Genomic DNA, 18,483 nt, shown 5'->3' with positions numbered 1-18,483 from the left:
CAATTGTTTGTTCTTCTAAATATATAATCATTTGCATCCTATACAATATATGGTTTACTGATTTGGGTGGAGGCTGAGAAGAAGTTGTTGACACTTGAAATCTCACTCTAACGCTACCTATGTGGGGTGGTTTATTTTTTCTTCCCTTTGTGTTGATTATGTTCTAATTTGATTCCAAACTATGTAAACCTTACCCAAAAATATAGAAGAAGAAGACAGTTTATTGACAAAGAAACCAAGGAATACAGGATTCTCCTTTCTCTTTCTCTTACCCATGGAACAAACCAATAACAAAAGCCTACTAAAAACTTCTCCTTGATTGCTTCACGGGTAAAGCTTATTTAAACTCAAATGAAAAACATTAACAAAATGTACTTATTCCGACCATAAAATCAACAATAAGGTCGATATATAGTGTACGAAGGATGAGAGACATGGGGTCAAACTGAAAATGAAGTATTTTGAGTTATAGTTGAAGAAAAGAAACCGCACGAAGTAGATAAGTGAATAAGGTGGTTGGGACAGAGAAGAAAGGAGAATGGTCACTCTCCTCAAGGATATAAAACAGAGAAGGTGGCCAATTCTCCACCAAACGGTCTTGACGCTGCGAATCGAATAGATTATCCTTACCAGTCTTGATATAAACTCGAGGAACTTTCTCTGCCGCAGAATTTGGAGCCAGCTTATCAAGACCTCGAAAGGCCCTCACAGGAGCAGGTCGAAGCAGCTTAGATGCCAAAGTTACATCCTATACCACCATATATTATAACCAAATATTAGTATTATTATTTAGTTACCACATGATCATAATCTTAAAACAATAATTCATAAGATAGTAATCAACCTCAAGAGGGCTTTGGCTATAGTAATACTGGCGTATAAACTGCTTTTTCATGGAGACTCCGGTGGGAGATTCATCGGCGCCTTCTCCGTATGTGTACTCCCATATTTCTTCTTCTCCAAAACGCTTCTGTAAAACCATGTTATTTCTTGTTGTTATAAGAAGAAAAAAAACAGAGAGATGTGTTAATTAGTTAAAAGAGTCGTGGCTCACGCTAGAAGAATGTGGAGAAGAGGAAGATCCGGGTTGAATCATATCGGCGGCGACGTAAACGGCCATGGAGATTCTTCCAGGGAACTTACAGAGAGCTTCGGTGACAGTTCCTCCTCCCATGCTATGTCCGACGAGGACGACTTTGTGGTGAGCAGGGAGATCGGACAAGAGAGAGAAGAGAGGACGGTTATAGTGGTCAGGGTCAAAGACGGAGTTAGAGTCGGTGAGGTTGATTCCAGCGCCGGTAAGGTCTACGGTGGTGGATTTGAATCCGGCGGCGTCTAGAAGAGTGATGAGTTTATACCAACACCAAGCTCCGTGGCTGGCTCCATGAACAAACACAAAGTGAATTACTGAGTCACCACCATCGTCTCCTCCTCCCATATCGCACTCTGTGTCTCTCTACGTTTGTTGTTTAACTCTAATCCACTTAAAAGTTTAAGACAAAAGTGAATGTGTTTTGGTCCACACTTTGGAGATATCGATTACAAACCCAACTTGTGTTATCTGACGCGTGGAAACAAATTAACATCTTATTCTTCTCTTCTTTTCCGAGAAGTGTCTTCACTCTATCACACAAATGTTGCACTTCAAGAGTGAAAAGTCAAAAATCTCCAAAACAAAGCTGTTCAAATATGGAAAAAGTTTGGAAACAACCGGATAGCACACACGTACACACAAAAAAGAAGAAGACAGTGAACCTAACCGAGTCCTGTCTCTATCCCAAAAAGATTGTGTGTCTAAATTCCAAATTTTCTTGGTTATCGAAAAGAACAAGACGTAAACTTGTAAAAGACGTAATTATATACAGTATTCGAGTGAAAGAAAAAATTACTAATTGATATTAATCATGGAATCTACAGAATTTTATGCTCATATGGTAGTTCTAATTTTCAAACTTCTCTGCTATTAGATATTTGAAAATATTTTACCGAAGAATAAGACTTTCAATTTATGAAAGCGTGAAGAGATGAGAGGGTGTAACCGGTTGAAGTGTAACATCTTGTTTATTAGTTGCTTTGTTTACTATTGCATCTGTGTTGTTTGATGCTTTTTCTTAGTAATTCATTTAGTTCTTGATAGGAATTAGCTAAAAAACCAAATCATGTTGTTTCCTTTGACAAATGTGTTAGATTCAAAACTTCCCTAAACAGTAAAACACTATAGCCTCGTTTATGAAATTGTAGTAAAAGATAAATGGGCCGTAATGTAAAGACCCATTAAAAGTAGTGAGAAATAAGGAAAAAAAAAAAAAAAGAAAGACTCACCTGACGAATCTCACCGGAGAGAAGTCTAGATCTCTCTTCTTCTCTTCTACCACGAAGTTTGATTCATCACCGGCGAGAGGCGAAATCCAGTTCTCCGACGTTATAATGCCGGTAAATTCCTCGCTCAATATGTAATTCTGGATCTCAAATATCCGATTTTCCGCTTTCTTTTCTCCATTTCGTTTCTCCGCCGTCGTTTTGTTCCAGTTTTTGCTGAACTTTGTATTCCCGCGTCCTGCGGAATCTGCAGTTCAAGACGGTGATAGAAGTGGAGCCTCCGAGTCTGTTGCGGTACTTGATCGGAGCGGCGGTGATGATGATCGGCGTCGTATTACCCGTTGGTTACATGATGTTCCGCAACAAACGTGTCCCCTTCTCGTCTTCGTACTCTAAACAGACGTAGGTGTGCTTTTTCTTTCAATCTCTTTGTTTCGTTGATCCGATCTGCAAAACACTCACAGCTTTGGGTAGCTTCACGTTCAGTGACAAATTGGAATCAGTTGTTAATTTCCGTCAAAATGTTATATTTCGTGTGTGGGGAGATCAATAACCATCATTTAGCGAAGTTTATTAAGTCAGTGAAATGAATTAGCATTGTTCTTTACTATTTGGGGGATGTGATTCAGTCTCAAACTTGGATTAGAGGGAATTGTGGTTTAAGAAGAGAAGTTAATGCTCGTAAATATATATTTTTGAAAATGTTAGCCTTTTCAATGCTTTGTAGAGACTGAAAGCTTCAGTGTACTTTGTGTTTGGATCGAGTTCAGGTGGGGAATCCATGGTTGATAGATGATCAAAAAAATTAGTTGCTCCTCTTCGTTAAAGCTTGTTTAGGCTAATGAAGGTGATTCTTTGGCTAGTCAAGTAACTCTGGAGTATTATAATCCTCACCGATTGGTAGTAATAATCTGATACTTTTCTTTACTTTTCAGGAACAAAGTTTTGATATAGGAAGCTAGAGGCTGCGGTTGAATTCAACTAAGAAAATGAGAAGGATGATGATGACGTATTGATATGGACGACTGTAAAATTATTGGGGATTCTTGTTTTTACATTGGCTGTAAGAGATGAGCCTTCGATATCAGATTCATAAACCATATACTGTATGTGAGTACTTTTTCTTTAATGTTATTGGTTGTTTCCTGCTTAGGTTATTCCAGGTCTATAATGTAACACAAACTCTTCTATTTGGTGGAAAGATTATCACTCACTCACTGGAATTTATATGATATCGAGCTTAGTTCGCTGCATCCTCTTCCTGCTTTTTTTTATTTGGCTTTCTGTTTCTCTGTGGTATATCAAAATTGTTGCTTAACTTTGGATTCTATTCACAGTTTCAAAACAGTAGATATGGTATTCAAAAGGTAGTATAAGGGCAATTACAAATTCTGTTCACGAGTAGCCTAAAAACTTCTAGTAACTTTGTTATGATTTGGTCAGATCGTGTTTGTGCATAATATGTAAAGCTTGACTTAAAAAAAAACAATAACAGTGGGGCATGTAATGCCATGTACTCATTGCTCTCTCCACCTTCCCAATGCTTCTCCAACACGGACTCTTTCTCCTTGTTTGACACAGAATCTAAAATCTGAGGAACTACTTGAACCCTCTGGTGATTTTGCGGTTGGTGCTTGGAAAACAAGCACCACGGTTGATCCCATGTTGAACACTCCTACCTGCATCGACCATATACATCAACCATTTAGCGATGATATGAATAAAAGAACTTGTTACATTCCTTAGATTGGAATTTTCCATTATCTCTTTTAGACCTACTAACCTCCTTCCCTTTCTCGAGCTTTAAGCCATGACCTTCTGGACCATAGACACGCTCCTCTGGTGGCTCTGTAGGAAATAGCTTCTTCTTTGGCTTGTTTGTTCTTAGTTCAGGTTCAATGAAAAGCTATGACAGCAAATATCAGAAACTTCTTTAATGTCTGGGGCTTAGGGAGTTTAGGATTTTTCAATTTTTCATCACACCTACCTCAATGGATCCAATGTTGGTCGCACCAACAGCAGCAAGTGCCATAAAACCTTCTTTCCATAACCCTTCAAGCACAACCTGTTCTTAACAGCTGATGATCAATGTCTGAAGATTCTTTTTTTTTTAAATTGCGAGACAGATTTGGTAAATCTACTAAGAAGCAAAACATTTACCCTTTCATTTTCGACATAGAGATTCCTTATCGTTCTTGTAGCACGCTCGTTCACAGGAAACAACCGGCCTGAAAATTTTATTGTTGTTAGTTAGAGATATACCAGTACACAAAAGTCCAATCGCAGGCTCCAAAAATTGTTGCAAAAGCCCAACCACACAAAGGCTGTCCTGTATACTAATAAGATAGATTAGAGAGTAACCAAACCTGCAAAGTGTCGACGAACCAATGCCTTCCAGTCAGCCGGAGAGTGTATCCGATGATAGTCCCCTGGTCTTAGGTATATCACACAATAATAGAGCCCCTTCATTGGACTGCAACCAAATATCATGTTATAAGTTGTGGTTTTCTCGACACTAATGTCACTTCTGAGATGTTTAAGGTTGATTTTTCACTGACCTAGCTGAATTGCTCTCCCGTAGTTTTGGAGATGCCAAAGAGACTCTCAACCAAGACTTGTCGCCTTTATCTCCAACAGCTTCTTCTTCAGACTCATCCTTACCTTCAGGTACCATAGGAAGCAGAGAGTTGGTTCCAAGAAGAGCCGGTACTGAGTAAGAATGTCCTTTGACTTGCTCGATCATTCCTCTATTTCCTTTTAACTCCCCAAACCTTAGCACGGTGCCATCCACAGGACTAACCTGATTTCCTTGAAATCTTAGAGAGCAAACCTAAGAAAGAAAGTCTACATAAAAGAAAGTAACAACGTTCTTGTTACCGGTTACCAGACAACAAGGGTCGGGGTCGATAGACCTGCAACCTTCTTTCAAGCTGCGAACAAAGAAATCCCGTAGTGAAGCATATTCCTCAAGAGGCAGAGCTGCTTCTTCAAGATCTGAACATACAGATAGAACAGTTTGGGAATCACTTCCTCTGCATAATTCCAGAACTAAAACCAACAGCAGATGTATACAAGAACAAAGAGATCATACTTGAATGGAAAGCTCGAGCCCAGGCTTTATAAACATAAGGCCGCATCCAAACCGGAATTTCCTGAGAGGAGAAAGACCTAGCAAGTGAAAATCAAGGTCAATAAAAATAACCATAAGTGCTTCAACAAAGAAAAACTCACCAGGCTCGTCAAAGAACCCCATGCTCTTGAGATTGATCGCAGAGGCAGAATTCCTAGGAACGAGGCCTACAATAAGGAGGAGGTCCATGTAAGAACATGTCAAGATTTAGACACTTAATAGGTATTGAATCTGAAGAGAGAAAGAGCAACAAAAAGGGTTTTACTTTAACATCTTGGTGGAACTCAAGTTCGATTCCCCTTTCCCGTTTCTCTTCGATCTGTTCATCAACCATTTAAAAACCAAGAAGACCTACTAAATCTATTTGATTTGAAAGAACCTAGCCTATCTCTACAATGCGAGTGACATTACCTTCTTGTCTTCATAGAGCCGACGAGCATGAAGAGCTCCAAGCATAAGGATAGTAGCCATTGTTGCTCCGGGCAAGAGAAAAGCATTGCCTACATTACCATTTTAAAGTTATGTAATATGTCAAATGATAAACCCCAACGAGGGCAACAACAATGATTCAAGCTCGAAAACACGATACGAACTTCACAAGCGGTTTCTACTGAAGAAATTTCTCACAGCTTTATATTCTACAGCTTTCTGAGAAACCCAGAATCTTTACAACTGTAGTGTGAGAAGCAAAATAAACGATTCTCAATTGCAGACTGAACTCGCGAGCGCAAAATTGTAAGGGAGCTTCGGTAGCTTATATATCTACCTTTAGAATTTCCGGTTCCACCTCCTCCGCCTCCGCCGCCGATAGAGGAAGCTCGAGCTCCGAAGTGATTCGAACGAATATTATTGAGGAAAGAGCTGAAGGTTCTGCGATGAGTATGGTGGAAGCGGCGGACAAATGAATAGCGACCCAATAAATAGACATTCTGAGAAAATCGAGGTTTCATGGCGTTTTTCCAGTTGCAGAGAAACCTCTTTGCTCTGGGTTTTCAGGGCAAACATATACCGTTGTTTTAGACGACAATCAAAACGACAGCGTTTCGTCTTGGGTTCGCTCATTATGCACTTGCCAAAATATTGGGCCTTTATAGCCCAGTAGCTAATTTAATGGGAATTTTCTACAAACTACAGACATTTTTATAATTTTTTATCGTTGTCAAGGAATCCTCGTCTCCATCGCATCGATCTATCGCTGGTGTCTTCTTCATCACCGCCGGTGTCGTCTCCATCACCGCCGGCGACTTCTATGTCATCATTTTAGTGTTCGGTGGTCTCTCAGTCAATGTAAGTTTCCTCCTTTGTGATTTGTGAAGATTAGTCTTCAGAGTTCAATTAATTGTACGATTCGTGATTGAAATTCGAAAAACGGTTTATTCTTAAGCTGCTACATACTCTAATGGAAATAGAAATTTCATTAGATATGATAGTTTTTGGTTTCGTAAATAATACTGTAGATTACATGTTCGATATAATGTCTGAATGAATTTTAAAGTAATGTTTCTACTGTCAAACAAGTTTTTTATATGTTTGCTGGTTTATAAAATTAGGAATAAGTAACTCAGATGTTGTTTTCCACAATTCACTTTAATCACAAGCTGAACAAAGATCTGCATCTCTCCGTAGAGACAAAATCGAGTGGTGTAAATGGAAGACAGAGAGAATGATGGTGGAGATGCGAAGAAGGTAGTGTTTGTGACGGTGGGAACAACGAGTTTCGATGCTCTTGTTGAAGCAGTGGTCAGTCAAGATGTTAAAGACGAGTTGCAGAAGAGAGGATACACTCATCTTCTCATTCAGATGGGTCGAGGAATCTATTCTCCAAGCAAGGTTTTTTTATCTTCTTCACTCGCTTCTCTTCACTTTTGTTTGCTTTTGATTGGGTTGTGGTATTATGAGAATTGTGTGGAAGGCATAATCACGAGTAACAGTCGATTTAAATCCGTAGAAAGCAGTGCAACATCAGAGATTGGTTATGTTCTGTTTAGGTGAATCTCTTTTCTCACAATCTGATCGGCTTAGTTTAACAATAATAGCAAAAAGAGTTACAATTTTGTTTCATCGATGTAACTTTGATCTTCTGGTGCTCTCTTGATGATGTAGCTTTTTCAAAATTTCATTGCTTGTTGTACTCTTCTCTCGTTGAATTCATCATGTCTCTATGAAGCTACTCATGTGTGTTTTTTATTTTCTTACTACTGATCCAGTGTGATGGAGCGGATGGATCACTAGTCGTGGATTACTTCAGGTTTTCCTCTAGTATCGCAGATTATATTCGATCTGCATCTCTTGTGATTAGTCACGCTGGTGAGTTTTTCTCTTTTACAACCTCCTTTCATGGAATATAGAGTCACAACCAGAGAGCCATTTCGAAATACTGAAATGTTAATCAACTCTCAATGATACAGGATCTGGAAGCATATTCGAGACACTAAAGCTGGGGAAGCCATTGATTGTAGTAGTGAACGAAGATCTTATGGACAATCATCAGTGTGAATTAGCTGAAGCACTAGAAGAGAGGAAGCATTTGTACTACACTCGTCCTCACACGCTTCACCAAGCCTTAATGAAAATGGATCTGGAGTCTCTGGTTCGATATACTCCAGGGGACGGAGCACCTGTTGCCCGCATTATCGACAGGTTCCTCGGATTCCCTGATGATTAAAATAGACGCATGAGAACAAGTGTTGTGTCTCCAGATTTTAACTGAATATGCTATAACACGACTGCTTTTACCATTAGACATTGTGTAAAAGATTCATGTTCGCAATGATAGCAAAAGCTTTTTCCGACGTTTGATAGAATCCTCTCAGTTAACGGACTGACGAAATTGGAAATTCATCTCTGTTGAGAAATTGGCGACAATCACAATTAGTCAGGGATTATGTTGATCTTTGATGTTAATTCTTGATACATAACAGCAAAGCTTTGTCTGACGTTTGAGAGGATAATGGAGCCTCCTATTCTGAAAATTCATCTCTGTTGAAAAATGTTAGCTGAAATCAAAATTAGCTATAGAATTATGTTACCGATAATGTGAACTTTCGTATTGTGGACTTCGTTGAAAGAAAATTTCGAAATGTAGTTCAACATTGGACAAGGGATTAACAAAAAAAACACAAGCAAATATAAAGTCTGGGTTCAAACCATAACTCAAACGCAATTGTTGTCTCCAAAATTTTGCAAACACAAAAGTCAATATGCGAAAGATAAAAGCAGCGAAACAGCATGGAACCTAGAAGATGATAATAATAATAATAGAAAAAGGCAATCAACGGTAACGACGAAGGGAGAGAGAGTTGTTTTTCTTCCATGTTGCTCTGCGAGACGGGCGGTTCTTGTGGTTGTTGTGTCCCTTTCCGCGCAGTCCTCTGTTCTTCTTTCCCTCTGAGGTAAGTCCTCTGAGCTCACGGTGTTTGTGCACTGGGTTGCAGATCCAGTTGATTCTCGGGTCATTACGCACAGCATTGTGTGCTGGGTCAACCAAGATGATCTCGTAGTACTTGTAGGTCGAATCCTGATTCAAGACTTCATACGTTAGAATCTTAAACACATAATACTTCTAGTAAGGAATGGTCAAAGGAGTGATACCTCGTTGAGCCAGTAGGAGTTGACGACTCTGAGGCCGCCCAATTTCCTTCCAGCACGCTCCTCAGCAACAGACCGCTTGCTCCTCTGAAACTTGAGTTGGGTAACTCCCTGGTTTGTGGGCTTTCCATACACAATACCCTTTGGCACTGGCCTCTTGCGTCCACCACGTCTCACACGGACTCGGTACACCACAAAGCCCTGACATACATTAACACCCCAGCTAGGTTAGTTACAGAGTTTGAAGCTAGAGCAAGACAGAATTATTCATGTACCAGTCCGAACAAGAGCTAGATTTTCAGATAAGTGTAAATCCAGCGAGTGAATTAGTATATCAGACTGGCTATTTTAATATTGCTGGCCATGGGAGGGATTCAATCATTAACACACACAATTCTCTAAAGAAAAAATGTGTGTTTCAAGAAACCACATAACCAGCAATGCTTCTATTTCTCTCTACAAACAAAACCCAAAATCAAGCAACTTAGGCCAAATCATAAGCATGTCACAAAATCTCAGTATCTACACTCCAAGATCTGATTTTTTAACGATAAAACCCAACCACTACAAAACCATTTGACATTAGTACTAATATCGGGGAAAAAAAACTAAGATCAAGGTTAATCAAATAAGGGGACTATGAAAAGTTACCTGCTTGGCCTTGTAACCCAAACGACGAGCCTTATCGGGACGAGTAGGCCTGACGAGACGGACAATCGAAGGTTGTTGTCTGTACTCCCAGCACCTCACCCTCTGCAGGAACCTCATGACATCAGACTGCTTCTTCCTCCATAGCTCCGATACATACTTGTACGCACCTAGGGTTCACCAAAATCCATCGAATCAATAAGCAAAGTTAGTGGAAACGTAATCGGCAAGAACGGATACAAAGACGTCATTTGAGCATCAGAACATAAATCGATCTAAGGAACGAGGAGAACGGAAAAAGACGAAGGATGAGAAGAAGGATTTACCCATTTTCGAAGTTTCGCAGAGCCGCACAACTCCGGCACAATGAAGGGTTTGTCACTGATATAGTACAGAGCTAGGGTTTTTAATCCAGCGGAGCATTGTATAAAACTAAATTGGGCTACGTTATTAATAAATAAAGGCCCATTTTTCTGGGCTTGAAGTTTGGACCAAGCCCGTACTTGTTAGAGCAAGAGGAATGATGATAGAAAGTTTCGTATTTAAAAAGCCTCACACTTCAGCTGTTCGGTTAAAATAAAGTTTTTATTTCTCTTTATATGCCTCTACTTCCTAACTCGAATCTACATAGATTTTATTAATTTCGGAATCAGATTTTTTTCTTCTCCACAAGGTTGCATGGATTTGTCTTCATATCATATTCAAACTCAGTCATTGTGGAAAGAACTAGTATCCAACATTCAGGTTACAACTCGCATTGTTGAAGATTTGTTGGCTGAGAGGGAAATATACTGCGTTATTGAATTTTTTTTTTATGGGTGTCAGTGACAATTATGAGAACATTAGGAGTCGCATATTATAATGAACAAAAAAATACTTAGCCAATGTTCTTTGAGGTTTACAATATGTTTGATCAAGAAGATAACCCAAAGTCTACTCGGATGCCGGTTCACATTAATGTTGATTCTTCAGTCTTTCAAGTGTCTCAATGATAAGTTCAAACATGTTCAAAACATGCAATCTTCTTTAAGCAACCAATCAGTTAAAGGATCTTATGATTACCAGAAGAAAGAGAGGCATGTTAGTTGATCAATTTGTGGTTGATTTGGTCATATAATAGATTAGATCTACAAGAAGTACGTATGGGTATCCAACTGGTTTCAAGTCCAAACAGAAATCTGACAAGCCTTATTCACCAACCTATACTGATTTTTGTTTACGCACACGACCCTACACGAAGAAACAAGCTTTCAAAAATATAACAACTTATCTCATATTAGCAATCCATCCAAGTCTCATAAATCAAGTGATGGTGGTCCAGTCTTGAAGAGTTCATTCTGAAGGCCCTTCTCTGGCAATGTTCCAACCCTCTCACCACGAGTTCAATTATTTTTGACTATCGCAAACGTCTTTAGAGACAAAAACATTGATTCCTGGGTAATTAAAAAACAAAAAAAAAAAATTCTCAGTCTCATGTTTAAAATGTTTTCCTTAAATAGCACATATGTCTATGAACGCAAAACCAGTAACAACTATGAAAAATTCACGTAGACTTTTCTAGTTGAAAACATACGAAACAGTTGTGTACGCTTTATATTTTGTATTTTTTTCCTAGGAGAATTAAATGAAAACAAACAAAATTAGGTCAATGTTATCATCAGTTGTACGTGTCTATATTTTGCTTTTTTGGGTGTCTGTCCAATCGCGAAGTTTGGTCCATTGAATCTGAATCTTCTTAAAATCTACTATCCCCGATGTTAATTTTAGTTGGTCAATAAAATTTCAGACTCGGGCTGTCTGATGCTTTGAGCTATTAGCCTATTACCATTAGTTATACTTTCTTTTAAATTATAAAATTGTTTTGTAACCTAACTTACTTGCAGTGTAGTTGTATTTGTTGAAACAATTTTTATAAAGCTTGTGGGCTTTATACAAATGTGTATGTATGAATTGATGAAGCTTTGGGGATAAATGGAAAAGCCTGTGAAATGACTAACTTAAATGAGGAAACATGTTATTTTTTCCACATTGGTAGTTTGGAAAATTTTGGAATGATCATATAAATAAAGATTAAGTTATATTATTGTTCAAATTGAGATGGAGAAGAGAAAAAAACCACATGCGCACCGTTTTGGCTGTGGCTCGTTGCTTTTTATTGGCTCGTAGGGCTCTTATAGGTAGCTGGCCGCTGAGTTGTGGAGCAATTCCTTTTGGGTCGATTTTAGATCGCCGTCCTTCTAAAATATTTCGAAAATATTTTTGTGCATATTGTTCAAGTCGTTGAAACTTGATCAACAAGGCCGAACCCTAACTCTCTTCTCCACTATAAATAAAATCGTCTCTCTTGAAAGAAAAGCAACCGCTCACCCACAAAAACACACCCGAAATCTTAAAGCAAAAGTTCCTTCAATTCCATCCTGCAAAAAATAAGTCTTCGAGAGTATCATAGTTTTTAGTTCAATAGATCTGTTATCGAATGTAGCTTTCGGCTCTTAAATAGATTATTCCATTGCACTACGAGCAATTCTTTGAGTTACGGAAAGAAAGTTATCTCGCCTCCATTGTTTCGTTTATGTTTTTGTTTCTTACATCGGTTTTAAACTCCTCCTTCTCATAACGTTTATTTCAATATTCGTGAATAAATTGCTACTTTTATTTTGTGCGAATTTTTGGTCTTACAGTATTAAAGAAAATAAACCGAGGGGATATAAACCTTTTTAAAAATAAACAAAAACAAAAACAAATCGAAGATAGTCACTTGTTTGATACTAGGACATTCATATTTAATACGATTTATTGATTTAATGGTACATCATTTTCTCGACCATTCCGTCTATATAAATGTACATGCATCAAGTGTAATGCTTGATAGAAAAGAAAAGAAAGAAAACAAAAAAAAGTCATTAACGTTTAGTTTTTTTATTGAACGTAATAATTATTCAAACCAACGTGTTTTCCTGAATCTTTATTGCGTAAATTTACAAATGGCTACTCACAATATCTCCTGTAGTTCAGTTATTGTTTTCAATGCTCGTCATGGAAACACTAAGCGTTTTCCTTCCAACGTCGTCTCCAAAGTGATGTCGGCTCAGACTGTTACCGTTCGCCGCCGCTCTGCCAACTATCGTCCGTCGCTATGGGATCATCAATATCTCCATAATATATATGCCGTACGTACATATAATACTATAAGTGCATGTTTCATTAATCATACTATACTATTTGTCAATCGTGAATTTTCTAATTCAATCTACTAATTAATTAGTAATGAATAGGTTGACTTATTTCATGTCTGTATTATTGTAGATTCAGTTTTACTTTAGAAATGAGATTCCTAACATTATTAATAACACTCTCTCAATAAATAGAAAGAAGTTGAAGCCGTGGAGAAAGCTAAATTGTTGAAGGAAGAGGTGAGGAAGACACTGACTGATCAAGGTTCGATTGAGAAGCTAGAAATGATCGATGTTTTGCAAAGACTTGGAATCTCGTATCATTATAAACACGAAATACATAATATTTTGAAGAAGATTCACGACAACCGCGGCGAAACTGAAAGGGAACCAAAAGATCTTCATGCGACAGCTCTTGAATTTTTTCTCCTAAGGCAACATGGTTTTGATGTTTCGCATGGTTATTACATATTACCTCATTATTATACTGTAACAACTTATAGTTTAATTAACGATCATGTGACTAATCAAGTCAATACCACGGTACTTAAAAAGGGTTGACTAGTTTAGACTGTTCCCAAAAGATAACAAGTATTCGTATTTCGTTTTGCAGTTGCTTTTGACGCTTTTAAAAGTAAAACCGGAGTATTCGAAGAAGATTTACGCAACAATATTAAGGTTTTTTTTTTTTTTGTTAAAGTAATATTAAGGGTTTACTCTCTCTATACGAAGCTTCTTATCTTTCAATGGATTCGGAGTTTAAACTCAAGGAGGCTAGAGCTTATGCAAATGAGCGATTGAACGAGTTTGTCGAGGAAAATAACAAAGCTATTTGTGGAAAAGATGAAACTTATATGTTAGAGATGGTGAAACGAGTACTAGAAAAGCCGTACCATTTAAGCTTAAGGAGATTTGAAGCAAGATGGTACATAGATGTGTACCCCAAAAAGCATGACATGGATCCTCTCTTGCTAGAGTTGGCAACACTTGATTTCAACATGGTACAAGCTTATCATCAAGAAGAGCTTAAATTAATTTCTAGGTATTCTATATACATCTTTTGTATCTCTCAAAATGAAAAAAAAACAAAAATTCTCTATGAGTTAATTAATTAATCAACTTCTTTTGGAACAGCACAGGACTTATGAAACAACTTGACTTCGTGAGAGACCGAATCACAGAGAGTTATTTTTGGAGCATTGGAATATTTTACGAACCAGAGTTTAAATACTACCGCAAGATACTCACCAAAATAGCCATATTAATTGCAATCATGGACGATATTTACGATATCTATGGCACATAGAGGAGCTCGAGATCTTTACAAATGTGGTCGAAAAGTAAGTATATTGGATAAAAATAGACACGTGTTTTTTTAGCAAAGAAAAAATAATAATATACAGGTATATCTCATTATTTAAGAAATCAATAAGAAACCTTCAAATATATAAATAAAAAAACCTTTTAAGTATTAATATGCATATATATAATTAGTTATTTATTTTTTGGAATTAAAAAACCTTTTATTTTGTTTATGTCTGATTGTCTCACATGATATTAACCATGATATTAACTATAAATTTATATTAACTATAAAATTTTAACTATAAATATAATTATTTGGTTCCTTTTTCAGATGGGATGTGAACCATGTCGAAAGACTTCCAGATTACATGAAAATGTGTTTTCTGTTTTTATACAATGAGATCAACCAAATGGGTTACGATGTTCTCAGAGACAAAGGACTTAATGTCATTCCTTACCTTAAACAAGTTGTAAGTTTTCTATAAATTTCATTTATAAATCATTTAATTAAAAAATGTTGATGTTATTTAGATTTGTTTGTTTTTTTTTTTTGTATTTGTTTTGTTGATTTCCTAGTGGACGGATCTATTTAAAACGTTTTTAACTGAAGCGAAGTGGTACAAGACCGGACACAAACCAAGTTTCGAAGAATATATGCAAAATGGTTTGATCTCGAGTTCTGTCCCAACGATATTGCTCCACCTTTTCTCCATATTCTCCGACCACATTTCCGACCAAAACCTAACCGATGTTTCCAAGAACCACCACTCTGTCGTCCGGAGCTCGGCCACCATCCTCCGTCTCGCCAATGATCTCGCCACCTCAACGGTATACGTTAGTACTTAGTAGTTGTTATATAGTTTCTAATATCTATTTTTTTGTTGTATATACACTGATTACAGCAAATAATTATTCTTCTAGACCCGAAATCAATGTTAGACGGAACCAAGAACAATGGTTTTCAAATGATTAATTAGACGCATGTCGACCATCCATCACTTATTATGTTTTTTAATTCGAAATTACGCTTTTTTCGAATAAATACTAATGCTTATATGTAATCAATTAATCTGAAAGTTTCCACTTTTTTAAAAAAAATATTCGAAGTAACACCCAAGACAATATTGACGTCTAATATATCTTTTTTTTAAGCGCAAAAAAAAAACAATTTATAACTTATAAGTTTTGAACACTAAATATTTGGCAAAACAAATAAACAACACAAAATACTGAACTAGTTACATAGACATATCACTGAATAAAAGCACTAAATTTTAACAGGAAGCGATGGCAAGAGGGGATTCACCAAAGTCAGTCCAATGTTACATGTACCAGACAAGAGCCAGTGAGGAAGAGGCACGTGGACAAATGCAAAGTATGATCAGCGATTCGTGGGACGTCATTAACTCCGATTTCAAAACGGCACATACTTCTTCTCTTCCCCGTGATTTCGTGGCAGCCGCCGCAAATCTTAACCGCGTGGTACAGTGTATCTACCAGCACGGTGATGGCCACGGCTTTCCCGAAAAGGCCAAGACCGTTGATTATATCCACTCCGTACTCTTCAATCCCGTTCCATATGACTCTAATTTGTAAAGCTGTATTTGCTGCATTATAGATATATTTTTCATAAGAAAAAAAATGGTACGAGTTGAGAATGTTATTAAATTAGCTGTAATTTTTTTTTTTCTCAATATGAATTTTTTGGTAAGATGAGAATGTGCCTAGCATATCCAAGATCTCCTAGAGGACTTAGGAGTCAGCATAAATCAAGATAATAGAAAGTAAGTAGTTATATGTCTGCATGGCACTGTTTCATATTTAAACCGTTTAGCAACAAAGAAAAAATTGTTTCACATTTTTCGTAAATTATTTATATTTATAAAATCTATATGGTTTTCTAAATGCATTTATACATATATATATATACGTATAAATTTTGTCTAAATTATTTTTTCGTGAACATTCCATGTATTTCATCCTACAAAAAACTGGGCTTCGTTTAAAATTACATTGTATCTGAGATGAAAAGCATTTAATTACAACGTGAAAAAAAATTGAAACTCACGTCAAGAATTAACTGAACAGAATGAGCAACCAAATAACCAAACATTTAGATTTGAAAGAATCTAACTAAACCAAGTTGATAAGTATGATTCCGGAGTAGATATAGATCCTTGAGACGTTTGTATCAGTTGCCGATCAAAACCCGCTAGTTTGGCTTGTAATAGTAGAGGTTTTGAGCACCAATGAAGTAAGTCTTGTACTGTATTTCCTTCTTTTCACATAGAGTATATGAGAGTGCCTTTGATCCCAATCCTGCCTATTACTTTGAGTTTGGCATTATGAGAGTGCCTTTGATCCCAATTAATTCTCAGTTCCTTGTAGTGTCTTTGGGGCCGTAAGGCTCAGATGCGTGAATAAAGTAGACCAAATTTCATTGGAAAATACACAGCCAAAGAGAAGACGAGAGCGTGATTCCGGAGACAATCCGAAGGAACTCCAAGACCCCAACTATAATCAACTTGTCTCTAGTAGGGAGCCTATCCCTTAGACTTATAATTACCCACATTAAAAACGCATGCTTGGGAATTCTTTCCTGTAACCACTGGTATTATTGTTGGATTTGATCCAACTTGAAAGCACTTGAAGAAGATACTTAGAGCATCATCAACGGAGAAACGTATGTGTGTCTCTTATAATTTTTTTTAATATGAAATTTGGATAGAAATCCTAGGTGGCAACAAAAGACGTTTCTTGTTGTCCTTAAATAAGAAACGTTTTTCAACCAACGTTTCTTCTTTTCAATATATTTAATCATAAATATTAATAAGAGACAGAGGAAGAGACCAGCGTTAATGATGGTCTTATTTAAGAGTGAAGAAGAAACCAAATGACGTGTATCTAGAAGCTTCTGCAGCAAACAGAGGATTTTAATACATGGTTTTATTTGGGTGCACGTGGGTTCACACGTGTGAGACTATCTTTGACTAAAATCAGAGAAGTCGTTATGTTTTTTGATGACGAGACGGAGTCGTCTTCTCCGAGAGCTTCTTCATGAGCAATTCAGTGAGAGTGAGCGAGAGAGAGATAGCTAGATAGAGAAAGAGAGATCTTCTTGGGTTCTAGGGTTCTTCTTCTCCTCCTTCTCTTTTGTTCTTCTTCCTTATAATGTCGATTGAGTTGTAATCGGCGGTGGGCGATTCTCTTGTGAACCATGGTCAGGGTTTTTCCGATCAACATAATGGACGTGAGGCAGCACGAAAGACTCCCCCGGATGTAGCTTCGGTGAACCGAGTCAACATTTGGTGGTGTCTCTTGATTAGTAAATCGAATGAACAAGAAGTGAATTGACAGATCAATTCTCAACAATTATGACATAGCTGTGGCAATATTGGTACAAATTACTAACTACAAACTCGGGTTAAAAACAACTATGACATGTGAATGATAGACAACTAAGAGGAGCGTGAGTATCCCATGAGATAGTTTAAAGAAACAACTTAGACCATTTCCATCGCTGGGTTCAGATGGAGTTTTTAGGTACTTTTATTAATTAAAATAAATGAAAATGCAAAAAGTTCTACAAATATGATCTCTAAAACTCTTATATAAGACCATGTCCATTGAAGTTTTTGAAGAGTTTCATAAAGGGTTTGTTAGCAATTAGTTGGATTTAAAAAAAAAGAAAAATAGCCCAATTTTTATGGATCGATCCTTGCAGAAGGAATTTATGGATCGATCCTTGGGAATATTGTAGTCCAGGTGGCAAACTGGTATTGGCTTGCTGCAAAAAAAACAGAATGACTTCTCTCTCTAGTCGAGCTGGCAGACTGATAGCGGCTTGCTATTAAAAAAACAAAAATGTTTCTCTCCTCCGGTCAGAACCAAATTTATCCCGACAAATTAGAAAAAATTAATAAAATAATATTAACAACCCTTTTTTGAATCTCTTTGATGTACATGCTCTTACCTCATTTAAGAGAGATTCATAAAAACGTGGTACAATTTCATTGGTTAATGTTTTTCTGGGACATTCTCTCTCTTTTTTTCCTCTCTTCTCTCTCCATTTTTAAATGTTTTTTTTGTGGAAACTTTCTCTTTTCTCTCTCCTCTCAAAATTTATTATTATAATTTTTTTTAGAACTTATAGTGAAACTCAGCGATGGATTATACATCATCGCCGTGACGTCTTTTGGATTTACATCAAAGAGACAAGTCTCCGAATTTTTTTGTTTAATTTAACTTATTAAATTTTTTTTTAAAAAAAAAAATTTTTTAGTAAAACCAATTAGGCCCCCATTTTTGTTTTTATTTCAA

General features: G+C 37.0%; 6 protein-coding genes across 11 annotated transcripts; 3 read left to right on the top strand and 3 right to left on the bottom strand.

Annotated features, from left to right (window-relative positions):
* Positions 1 to 203: 203 nt before the first annotated feature.
* Positions 204 to 1,560, bottom strand: LOC18030763 (pheophorbidase). Its single transcript, XM_006414252.2, has 3 exons — positions 1,055 to 1,560; positions 845 to 970; positions 204 to 748 (listed from the first exon to the last, which is right to left on the bottom strand). Exons 1-3 carry the CDS (start codon positions 1,436 to 1,438, stop codon positions 467 to 469), a joined length of 792 nt encoding a protein of 263 aa, XP_006414315.1. The 5' UTR covers positions 1,439 to 1,560; the 3' UTR covers positions 204 to 466.
* A 706-nt stretch (positions 1,561 to 2,266) lies between these two features.
* LOC112081911 lies at positions 2,267 to 3,569 on the top strand. 4 transcript variants are annotated; one of them, XR_002896797.1, is made up of 4 exons: positions 2,291 to 2,433; positions 2,573 to 2,721; positions 3,090 to 3,166; positions 3,255 to 3,562. XR_002896797.1 is itself a non-coding variant. In XM_024148913.1 (3 exons), the coding sequence occupies exons 1-2, from the start codon at positions 2,428 to 2,430 to the stop codon at positions 2,723 to 2,725; spliced, it is 159 nt and encodes a 52-aa protein (XP_024004681.1). In that variant the 5' UTR covers positions 2,267 to 2,427; the 3' UTR covers positions 3,255 to 3,562. The 4 variants fall into 4 exon arrangements, 2 of the variants coding, with proteins under 2 accessions (XP_024004681.1, XP_024004680.1); XR_002896798.1 differs by having other exon boundaries at positions 2,292 to 2,433; positions 2,573 to 2,725; XM_024148913.1 differs by lacking the exon at positions 3,090 to 3,166 and having other exon boundaries at positions 2,267 to 2,433; positions 2,573 to 2,725.
* Positions 3,570 to 3,679: 110 nt separating this feature from the next.
* Positions 3,680 to 6,400, bottom strand: LOC18030970 (phosphatidylserine decarboxylase proenzyme 1, mitochondrial). Its single transcript, XM_024148911.1, has 12 exons — positions 6,216 to 6,400; positions 5,861 to 5,949; positions 5,715 to 5,768; positions 5,551 to 5,616; positions 5,411 to 5,471; positions 5,204 to 5,313; positions 4,878 to 5,119; positions 4,686 to 4,792; positions 4,480 to 4,547; positions 4,307 to 4,384; positions 4,103 to 4,225; positions 3,680 to 3,998 (listed from the first exon to the last, which is right to left on the bottom strand). The coding sequence occupies exons 1-12, from the start codon at positions 6,397 to 6,399 to the stop codon at positions 3,837 to 3,839; spliced, it is 1,344 nt and encodes a 447-aa protein (XP_024004679.1). The 5' UTR covers position 6,400; the 3' UTR covers positions 3,680 to 3,836.
* A 185-nt stretch (positions 6,401 to 6,585) lies between these two features.
* Positions 6,586 to 8,241, top strand: LOC18030969 (UDP-N-acetylglucosamine transferase subunit ALG13 homolog). Of its 3 annotated transcripts, none has more exons than XM_006414250.2 (4): positions 6,586 to 6,736; positions 7,076 to 7,279; positions 7,657 to 7,756; positions 7,858 to 8,241. In XM_006414250.2, the coding sequence occupies exons 2-4, from the start codon at positions 7,097 to 7,099 to the stop codon at positions 8,112 to 8,114; spliced, it is 540 nt and encodes a 179-aa protein (XP_006414313.1). In that variant the 5' UTR covers positions 6,586 to 6,736; positions 7,076 to 7,096; the 3' UTR covers positions 8,115 to 8,241. The 3 variants fall into 3 exon arrangements, with proteins under 3 accessions (XP_006414313.1, XP_024005352.1, XP_024005353.1); XM_024149584.1 differs by having other exon boundaries at positions 7,000 to 7,279; XM_024149585.1 differs by having other exon boundaries at positions 6,602 to 6,736; positions 7,048 to 7,279.
* Positions 8,242 to 8,496: 255 nt separating this feature from the next.
* Positions 8,497 to 10,100, bottom strand: LOC18030968 (60S ribosomal protein L15-1). The gene is made up of 4 exons (XM_006414249.2): positions 10,012 to 10,100; positions 9,689 to 9,855; positions 9,041 to 9,238; positions 8,497 to 8,966 (listed from the first exon to the last, which is right to left on the bottom strand). Exons 1-4 carry the CDS (start codon positions 10,013 to 10,015, stop codon positions 8,721 to 8,723), a joined length of 615 nt encoding a protein of 204 aa, XP_006414312.1. The 5' UTR covers positions 10,016 to 10,100; the 3' UTR covers positions 8,497 to 8,720.
* A 2,458-nt stretch (positions 10,101 to 12,558) lies between these two features.
* Positions 12,559 to 15,759, top strand: LOC18030967 ((E)-beta-ocimene synthase, chloroplastic). The gene is given in 9 exon segments (XM_024149002.1): positions 12,559 to 12,855; positions 13,054 to 13,318; positions 13,472 to 13,536; positions 13,569 to 13,900; positions 13,981 to 14,159; positions 14,162 to 14,198; positions 14,495 to 14,633; positions 14,740 to 14,991; positions 15,445 to 15,759. Coding segments are annotated over 9 exon segments (1,770 nt in total). The 5' UTR covers positions 12,559 to 12,669.
* Positions 15,760 to 18,483: the final 2,724 nt, after the last annotated feature.

This window comes from Eutrema salsugineum, unplaced genomic scaffold, assembly GCF_000478725.1.
Source record: "Eutrema salsugineum unplaced genomic scaffold, Eutsalg1_0 scaffold_1, whole genome shotgun sequence".
NCBI lineage: Eukaryota > Viridiplantae > Streptophyta > Magnoliopsida > Brassicales > Brassicaceae > Eutrema > Eutrema salsugineum.
The sequence above is the reverse complement of the archived record's forward strand: the minus strand, read 5'-3'. Positions and strand labels throughout refer to the sequence as shown.

Bases quoted from the DNA above. Each gene is read 5' to 3' on its own strand.
- LOC18030968 (XM_006414249.2), bottom strand. The intron at 9,239-9,688 runs GTAACTTTTCAT...AATGTATGTCAG, and splicing joins TGGGTTACAAGGCCAAGCAG to GGCTTTGTGGTGTACCGAGT. The intron at 8,967-9,040 runs GTATCACTCCTT...GTCTTGAATCAG, and splicing joins ACTCCTACTGGCTCAACGAG to GATTCGACCTACAAGTACTA.
- LOC18030763 (XM_006414252.2), bottom strand. From the start codon at position 1,438: ATGGGAGGAGGAGACGATGGTGGTGACTCAGTAATTCACTTTGTGTTT. The intron at 971-1,054 runs GTGAGCCACGAC...ATGGTTTTACAG, and splicing joins CTTCTCCACATTCTTCTAGC to AAGCGTTTTGGAGAAGAAGA. The intron at 749-844 runs GTTGATTACTAT...ATGGTGGTATAG, and splicing joins ATAGCCAAAGCCCTCTTGAG to GATGTAACTTTGGCATCTAA.
- LOC18030970 (XM_024148911.1), bottom strand. From the start codon at position 6,399: ATGAAACCTCGATTTTCTCAGAATGTCTATTTATTGGGTCGCTATTCA. The intron at 5,314-5,410 runs GTATGATCTCTT...CTGTATGTTCAG, and splicing joins GGCTCGAGCTTTCCATTCAA to ATCTTGAAGAAGCAGCTCTG. The intron at 5,120-5,203 runs GTAACCGGTAAC...CAAGGAAATCAG, and splicing joins ACCCCGACCCTTGTTGTCTG to GTTAGTCCTGTGGATGGCAC.
- LOC18030969 (XM_006414250.2), top strand. From the start codon at position 7,097: ATGGAAGACAGAGAGAATGATGGTGGAGATGCGAAGAAGGTAGTGTTT. The intron at 7,280-7,656 runs GTTTTTTTATCT...CTACTGATCCAG, and splicing joins GAATCTATTCTCCAAGCAAG to TGTGATGGAGCGGATGGATC. The intron at 7,757-7,857 runs GTGAGTTTTTCT...TCAATGATACAG, and splicing joins TCTTGTGATTAGTCACGCTG to GATCTGGAAGCATATTCGAG.